General features: G+C 47.8%; 1 protein-coding gene across 1 annotated transcript in view; it reads right to left on the bottom strand.

The window, feature by feature from the left end:
• Window positions 1-246: 246 nt before the first annotated feature.
• LOC149327549 (uncharacterized) overlaps window positions 247-9272 on the bottom strand; it is a 46514-nt gene continuing 37488 nt past the window's right edge. Inside the window, exons 3-5 of the mRNA XM_089564912.1 lie at window positions 7091-7236; window positions 1627-1759; window positions 247-499 (exon numbers count right to left, since the gene is read on the bottom strand). Of these exons, the coding sequence (XP_089421038.1) occupies window positions 247-499; window positions 1627-1759; window positions 7091-7236 (532 nt within the window). The remainder of the gene's footprint in view (window positions 500-1626; window positions 1760-7090; window positions 7237-9272) is intronic.

The following is a 9272-nucleotide window of genomic DNA, read 5'->3' as shown; positions in this document are numbered from 1 at the left end:
CAGTTACTTTATCTGCATGATAGCGGCGCTAGCAAATGACGATGTAGCCTTGCTGCTGTAGTGTGGACAACATCTACGAGCAAGGAATGTTCATGCGAACGTGAAGAATTTTCTAAATCTTTACTGAGCGTCGTGAGTACGTTTATACAGAGTGCCACAATGAAAGCGACCTTGTTATAAGAGCGAAAGAAAGGGAATGAACAAGACGCAGACTGAGCACGAACGGGGGTGGGGTCAGTGCCGCCTCTACTGCTGAAATGCGGCGGCTGCCTTGCCAAGGAGCTCGAGATAGTTGTCGATTTTCTGATCGTTCGGACCCAGTGACGGCAGCTTCGGCAGCGCCTTGCATGCCTCGGATCCCAGCTTGTGCTCGCCGCACACCAGCCCCAACACCTTGCCGAACGCGCGGTCGAATATGCCCAATAGAAATTCCTTGGCGCCGACGCCTTCGCACGGGCCCAGGACCTGGTCGATGCAGTCCACCATTTCACCGTACGCACTGCAGCAAAACAAAAAACAAAAAAATGATCTGTTAGCGCTGAAATCGGAAGCTGCTGCCACTTGCTGGGTTAGAGCAAAGCAGAACTGTGTATGATGCCCGCACAGCAGCGCCTTGGAATGTTAAGAAATGCCGCACAAACTATGGTAAACAAATGTTGCAGCATACCTTACCGACACTTCTGAACCAGTTGTACTGCCACAAGAATCTTGATGTATCCAATATTTCTCTGGAAGAATTACCTCAATTATTGGTGTAGTTCTTTTTTTCTTGCTATTACCATTTTGAGTGCACCTGTCAGTTTTGCTGTCCTTTATTTTCTCCTCCCTGCGTTTGCCTTTATAGGCTCTTTGATCTAATTCTTTTTTCCTTTACAAGCAGAATGTACTGCGTACTGAACGTACATGTCTCATTCTCTGTACCGAACTTACGTGTTTTTTCTCCTTACATATTTGTTTGATGTCGTACTCCGCCGCAGTTAATGCTGCACTGTAAGAAGAAGCCAGGACCTCTCAAGCTGTCTATACAGCTTTTTCCCTGGCTGTCCTCGCAACACCTAGTTGCGGAAATAAACCTTCAACCTTCAAGACAGAAGCGTATGCAGCTGCTCATCGTAAAGAGCCGCATTTTCACTGGCCCTCGTACGCTTTTAATCTTGTCGGAGATTTTTGGGTGCTCATTTTCTTGTTGCAAATATCTTGCCGGTTGTCAACACATCTGCGCTCGCTATATACGCTGTTCGATTGAGAACGAATTCCGCGTGCGCAGGCGCTCCTACAACTGCGTTATGTCAGCTTCGGTACGACGCACGCGAGGTAATTTCTTGCACTAACTTTTCCTCAAGTAAATCTCTCTCGACCAGCGATAGCAACCGATTGTTCTTGGTGCCGTGTCGCACTTTGATATAGCAGTAAATAGAAGAGCGGCGCTGCTTGACATGAAAAGGGCAGGAAATCAGTGAAAGGTAACCTTGGCAAGAAACGGCAGAGGTTTCCGTTCACCAATCATTGCGGTCCCATATCTCAAGGCCATCCACCTGATCGTCGCCGTGCGCACTAAATAAGCGTGGGTTGCATCTCATCGGTGAGCTGAGGCGCAACTGGATAGCCCGCGGGTCCTCTACTCACCAGCAGGTATGTGGAACGACATCATTGGCAGGAGCTTTGACCACGGCCTTTTGCAGGCTGCCCTTCAGACCCAGGAAGCAGGCATTGAGTTTCGAGCCAGCCGAGTTCATGCAGGGGACGGCCTTCTGGTAATCTGAGTGACACGAACAGACAAAATGCAAAGCGAAATGAGATGCAAATAATACCTCACTGTCAGTGGCGTAGCCAGAAATATTTTTCGGGGGGTTATACACCGCCGTAAAAAAATAAACGATAAAATAGAAAGGTAGCCTGCGCCCTGACAATATCGTAGTCATTTCTATATTTTAATAAAGCCGAAGGGCTAGTTGTTTCAATCATGGTACTATCTACATAAAAATGCGAGTCCACAGAGGACTCGAGGACTGGATTCGTAAAGAACATTTATTTTCACTAAAAAAAAAGAGCACTTGTACGAAAAATCGCGGCTGTTTACAACATTTTCGCATAAAGCCCCACCTCGATGGACACTTCCGAGGCGTACACGCGAAGCGCCTGCGCGCCCAGTACGCGCCGCGACGGGCGTCGAAAAGTGTCATGCACCCCCATGCTCCTGGTGCTGGCTCGCTCCCCCTCGCGAGCCGACTGGAATGTCGAGCTGTGAACAAAAAAAGATGATTGGGGAGCTGCAAGGATTCCAAGAAAAATTGAGGGAACCTGAAAGAGCTTTCAGCCATGAAGAAAAGAGTCCCCGAGAACCCCGCGGTCCTGCGATTGTTGTAAACAGGACGCCGCTTCCGACGCGCGCGCTAGCGCCTGTGCGCAGGCGCCGATATCTGACATGCCGATACCTGCGCTCCGCTCGCGCCTGCTCGCGCGTCGTGCCTCGCGCATGCGCAGACAGGCTCCAGCGTACACCCGTGCGCGTAGGCGCTCCGCCCGTACGCCTCGGAAGTGTCCATCTAGGTGTGGTTTAGTATGCAACAACATGAAAGCTTCTGCTCTTCAACAAAGACAGCAACTGCGAGGGTATGGTGTTTGTCAGAACTTCTACCCCATGCTTGTGAACCTACGCCCGGCCACTGGGGCGGTTTAAAAAAGAAAACACTTTTTTATTTTCGCGATAGTTCATGATCATTCGAGGACAATGCAAAGGTTGGAAAAGTAGGCTGAAGTCAAAAGTTATGTTTAATCGAGTGAACTGGCCCTGCAATTGAAAGAAGTGCCATAGGTCGCGCTATGGAGAAGAAGAATGACTCTTTTCTGCAATAACTTCCGCCTCCAGTTACATACCCGTGACAACGTACGTCTGTCTTACCGAAAAGAAACCGACACTTTTATTATTTTCGTTTTTACGTTTTAATATATCGATGCCGTGAATAAATAGCATGGACGGAAAAAAGGCCGAAAGGAGTGGGGAGGGGCGTGTTCTGACAGGGAAACACCCTCCCTGGCTACGCCTCTGCGGACTGTTTTTGGCATTCTTAGGTGGAGTACTGGTTATGCTGCATGTCGCCATTGTTCCCCTGGTTGCGACAGCAACCGGTCTCGCTTCTGTCTGCGTCTTTGTTTGTTCTGAACGAAGGCCAAAAGGATCGAGATCAAAAGTGCAATGACATGCAGTATTTTCATCCTTTCAGCCGTTATTTTTGTTCGCGGCAGGCAGATGGTATTTCTCCACAATCCTCCAGCGCTGTGTAACCCTTACTGTGTCTAGATAACATGCTGATTTGATATGCGCTTAGTGCCTCAGGACAGGGAGGTAGTTGTACATGTAATAGAGTACTGCATATGCATTAAATTATATAGGTACACTACGTAGACGGCCATTATAATGACCATAAAGTACGTCCATTTTGTGTCTATCACAACTACAGCAGTTGCGGAAGAAGGCAAAAAAAACCCCTGTACAATGATCTCAAGAAACGTTAATCGGATGCTAGTTATTATTTGTTATGTAGAACTATACTCCGTCTCAAAAGATATTTTCAGCACTACGGAAGGCAGAGCTCTCTCGTCTAATCAGGGCTGCAGGAGCACGAAATATAGCCCCTCGAAGATTTGAGCAGTGTAAGACTATTAATCAAACAATAAGCACAGAAACTGAATATATTGTTTGGACTGATAGATTTAGCTGGCTCTGGTAAAATCAGCAGACAAAGCCCGCACGGACACAGCTCTGCGAAGGCCTTTTTCGAGGTAGTGATGCGTCGCCATTTTCCAACATGGCGTTGGCAAAGTCGGTTGTGTCGCCTGTGTGCCTTACACTTACAGTGCGCTGTTTTCCCAAGCAAGCGATCGCAGTTGGCTTCTTGAAGTGTTTCGCGTCGAGAACGGGGGCAGCTCAAGTACGATTGCGCTCATTAAGAGGATGGCAAAACTCACCCAGGTGAGCGAGCGAACGCTTTACCAGTGCACAACGCAGACGTTGTGACGTGACAATATAGGAACTGATACGAACAGACAGCGAAAAAAAAAGGAAAAAGTGGGGCCAGTCCCTTTGCTTTGGAACGGGCGTCCGCCTGTCCAAAAACAAACAGATGCAAGAGTGAAAAGTCATCAAGCGCCACTTGCTAGATGCAGGAAGACGCTAACTAATAGTACGCCTTCGTTAACATGAATGGAGCCACCTGTCTGTAATTGGCGGGGCGACAAGCGCGTAGGAACACACTAATGTAATGCGCGCCGTTCTGATTGGACGAGAGAGCTCTGCCTTTCTCAGTGCTGCATACATCTTGTGAGACGGAGTGCAGTTTTAACGTGGCAGCGTTAAGCTCGCGTTTAGCGGAGAAACCGCCGTAGTCGTTCAGATGTCGAGACAATCCCGATTGTTCAAAAAAAGTGTGGCGTCAAATACTTAACAGAAATGAAAATGTTTAAAACGAGTTAAATTGCGATTGCGAGGTTGTAGCATGACTCAAATGACATTAAGACGTATTGATATAAAGTAAATTACATTGAAAAGATAAATGGGACAGATAGCCGAAAATCGAACTCACGACCATTCGATTGCGAGAGAGAGAGCAAACCTTACACACGTTATTCTTAAGCCACTGATGCAGGTTCATTCGACGTGATTAAATGGAGGCGTTGTGTGTCTTATGGTGTATCACGAGGTGTAGTACGCCAGCTGATGTATGCTGATGAGTCTGCGCAATTATAGAGAGGCACTAAATAAAAAGTAGCGAATGACTATTAAGGCTGTCCCGTCATACCCTTAAGACGGAGTTTAATTGTCCCACTAATTTTTCTTGCCTAATTATGGTTCCCGTATCCACGCTATTATGCTTAGGCGTGGTGGTTCAATGAAAGGAAGGAGCAGCCACTGACCACAGTCGAAAAAGAACAGACTTTTCAAAACCCGTACGGGTTTCTTGTTCATAATGAGCAAGACAGGAGCAGCGGAGAACTTATGTGCGAAGAATACGCCTCGTCTATAATGACTTTTAATGAACCGGTCTTTGCTGCCTGCGCGAGAGCGCTGGCAGTAAAGACCGAGCGCAGTTTTAGTGGGTTTTAGTGGATGTCCAGCACTCTCTCCCCTCAAAGGGTACAATGACATGCTTGCTGATCTCCCAATTTTTTTTTCTGTATTGTCCTTTTATTAATAAACGCCTTGTCTAGACGATGCACGCATATCTTGAGGTTAATGGCACCTTGTCAAAACAACCTCTGATGCAATCTTTTCCCTACACCAGCTTTTAGAAGAGTATTTCTGGCTTCCCTATAACGAACACGGATCATATTCCAACAAGCTCGCTCGATCGGTAGATACATTTTAACGATGCCCTTTTTTGCGTTTTAGTACGACAGCCGTTTAAGAGCGCTCAGTCTGCGTAAACGGCTCGCCGGCGGCCTCGGCTACGACCCTAACATCAAGTCACTGATTAGTACTTTAGAATCAGCTCAGAATCGTTCGGCCCGTTTTATCCTAACTACTCACGTTCATCTAGCGTCACACTAATGAAGAGAACTCCAGACCTTCCAGATCTTTCACTGCGGCGTCATCTTTCTAGACTTTTCACTTTCCACAAAATATATTACACAAATCAATCGCTAAAACAAAGTCTTTTCACTGCTCCAAGTTATGTGTCATCTCGTATTGATCACCGACTCAAAGTGAATGTTCCAAGCTGCAGAACTAACCAGTACTTTTATTCTTTCCTGCCCAAGACCAGCTCAGACTGGAACCGCCTGGCCGCCTGCATCGTCTCCATCTCTGAACCAGAAGCTTTCAAATCTGCGCTTATTCAACACCTGTGTTAATTAACTCTCCTTATTGTATTTGTTTTTGTGTAGATATACTTGCCACTCCTATCTGTAACGCCTGAACGGCCCTGATAGTAATGAAATAAATAAATAAATAAATAAATAAATAAATAAATAAATAAATAAATAAATAAATAAATAAATAAATAAATAAATAAATAAATAAATAAATAAATAAATAAATGCCAAATACATGGATGGGAAGGCTGCCGGCGAGAGGTGAATAATTGATCAAAGTAACATTTAAACTCTTTCTCTTAATGATTTTATTTTTTACTTTGTTCGCAGTGATTAGCATTTCCTATGTGCAGACCTATGTACAGATCTTTTTCTGTATTTTGTGTCTTACTGCTTCGACAGTTTTCTTTGCGCATGATTTGAGATCCTTTGTAGAGACATTGAAACATACGATTCAGCGGTGGATTTGTTATGTTTTCAGTTGTGTGTGTGATCGCGCTTCCTCTGTACCGCCTTCTTGTTCTGTTTTATTTCTCCCTCCTCCATGTTTTTTTTTTGTTTCTAGGGCCGCAGACACACTCAAGCTTCTGAAATGAAGCTTTTCGTCTGGGGTCCGACCCTGCCACGTGTACGTCATGGGTAAATTATTATTTATTATTATTATTATTTATTATTATTATTATTGTTAAACGGCTACCGAACTACCCCCCGCCTCCCCTTCACCGGTTCACCTGCTGCCAAAGATTATACATTTTTGTTAAATTTATTCAGCGCGCAAGCTAATTGTTAACAGAAATGGTTTGAAAGTAAATACAGCTAAGCCCTGAGTCTGTATAGAGTACTGCCTGCTGCGTTCACATAGCACTTTATACCGAGCGAAGCTTCAACACTAGAAACAGCTTGCTCTCTTAATACTTGGTATTTGTGCCGAAAAGGCGCGAGATATTTGTGATAACTTTATTTCACATTTACGTCGCTGCAGTATATAAAACAATGCGCATTCCAGAAGTTCAGGCCTTCTCGAATGCCTAAAACGACTTCTTAGGTGATGAGTAAGACCAGCGCGCGTTCATTATCAGCAATCATCTGAGCAGTTCCCGTGCCTTGGTATTCGCCACAGCAAAGATGTCCACTAAACATCAATTTCTCTCACTTGCATCGGCCCATTCCTCGGGGGCAGGTGCAGGAAACTGACAGCGAACTGAACTCCGGAAATCTAAGTGCGAGGTGACGGCAAGCCTAACGCATTGTGGGCGCAAATCTGCTTTATCACGCGTACCTTTGTTCGGCTCTGAACCGACTGTGCAAATGTCGTCGACGATCCCCTGCATTGATCTCACGGCCAGCACTCCAGCAGTCCTCGACAGACCGTCCATGCAGTCATAGATGAACTGCAGCGTGCAGGCGATCTGTTGTTTCTGCTTCCTGAAAGAGAAAATTAAGACGAAATAATTAAGAAAAATTCTAGCAGAAGCAACAGCAGCTGCTGCAGCAGCAACAACAACAACAACAGCCAGAAAGCATACTCATTGTATCTTTTTCCGCCCAGCGAGCCGTTGTCACCAACGTCGAGCCCAGCAGAGTAATGTTGCGCCTATGTGACGACCACATAACGGTCCCTCCGCGAGCCAGCATGGTCGTCACAGTCGAGTGTAATGACAGCACCGGCACTCTTGGCATCGCTGAAGCGAACATGTCGCTGCTACTCGCTCGGCAAGTTTGTGTAGCTCGAGGCCTAATAGAACTCGCCAACGGTCGCACCGACATCTTAGTCACCAACTTTACCCATGAACCGCAACATTTAATGAAGACGGAGGTTGTCGCTTATTTTGACGAGCTTGGAGTGTGTACCAGGCAGTGCTCTTTGTCCACCACGTCAGACCTCGACGAGGCGACGGCTACAGCCATTCCGACCGACGTAAACCCGCACCTCTTGGCCAGTCAGAAACGCTGCGTAGAAAACCTCATCTATTCCTACCGCGACTATTTTGCATCAACTTCCAAGGTGCGACGGACGACCGCTTACCAAGCACCGAATTATCGTTGCTGACGACCAAAGACCGCTGTGTCAGCACCCTTATAGGATGTCTTCAAAAGAACGGAACGCCATCCGCCGCCAAGTTACACAAATGTTCCAGGACGACGTCATACAACCGTCCACGAGCCCCTGGGCATCGCCTGTTGTCCTCACGGCCTCACGGCCGGCCGCAGGGCTGTCATGGCCTTTGCGGGACGCCAAGAAATGGGGGCGAAGTACGATCTCGAAGCGTACAGGTGACTCCGGCGATGTTGTGGAGTAACGGCGGAGTAGGCCCGGTCAACTCACCCTAAGCCCCGTTCTTGGTTTGTGGCCCTGTCGCCCGGCCTTGAACACTCCCTCCTCAGGAGGAGACGAGCAAGCTAGGGGATAAAATAAGTTTATGGTTGGTTGGTTGGAAGCACAGATGGGTCGCCCCGAAGGTGTTAGGGCATGGTGCCGAGGGCCGGTGGGCCGATAGGCTGACGTCCTAGGGCCTCTACTGGCTGGATCACATCACACATACTTCCGGAGTCTGAAAAACCGTGAAAAACACTCGTCGGTTGGTAGCTGGCAGGTTGGAAACAAACCCTGTCGTGGAGGGGCCCCAAGTAGCGGCTGACCCCGTGCTAGGTCCTCCTGTCTCCGACGGTCGGAGCCCGTTGCGTATGCTGGGTGGTCGGGCATCGCGTGAGCGGGGCCGCACCATTGGGCAATCTCGATGCTCTCCCTGCTCTGGCCAGGCAGGCCAGAAATGGAGTCGAGACAATTGAAGGATCTGAACAAAAATCTCGTTGTCCCCATTCCCATCCCTTATCCCAACCCATTTCCTTACAACCATTCATCCCATCCATTTGCCCATCCCTTCCGCTACTTGCCAGGGGAGATCAGGGGAGTCTCCCCGGGCCCGCTTCCCCGGCTGTGGGCCGCTATAGTAGCTTTCCCTCATTGACTTCTTTCCACCTTCACGTGGCAAAATTACAGTTGCCTACGGGCCAATTCGTTTATTTTGATCGGTTTACATCCGCGATACAGTAGTGGTGCGGGAGAGGCTGATTTTCTTATTCATTTAATATGCCTCGAACTACTTCATGTCTATCCCGAGCTACTATTCCCTGCCCCACGGACGAGTCCTACGATTATTCCGCTTTCCTCTGTGCTGTCACCACGTTCACCCTTGTCCGCCAACAGAGGACCTACTCTGAACTGCTGCCCCTCATCGAGTACGTCGAAGGAACCGCTCCATATCCGCCTCGACTCTTCAATCGCGGACTGTATCATTTTGCTTGCGCGATGGTGCCCTCTACAAAAAGAATTACGGCCCAACGGACACTGTCTGTCTGCTTGCACTACCTATAACGCTTCGTGAAGAATGTCTGCGTGCGTGCCACTACGACCTTCCTTCGGACCACCTCGGGTTTTCCCGCACGTTGGCGCGGATACG

Source organism: Amblyomma mixtum, chromosome 10 (genome assembly GCF_055824585.1).
Source record: "Amblyomma mixtum isolate Tamu chromosome 10, ASM5582458v1, whole genome shotgun sequence".
NCBI lineage: Eukaryota > Metazoa > Arthropoda > Arachnida > Ixodida > Ixodidae > Amblyomma > Amblyomma mixtum.
Note: the sequence above shows the minus strand (reverse complement) of the source record. Positions and strands in the feature narration are given on the sequence as shown.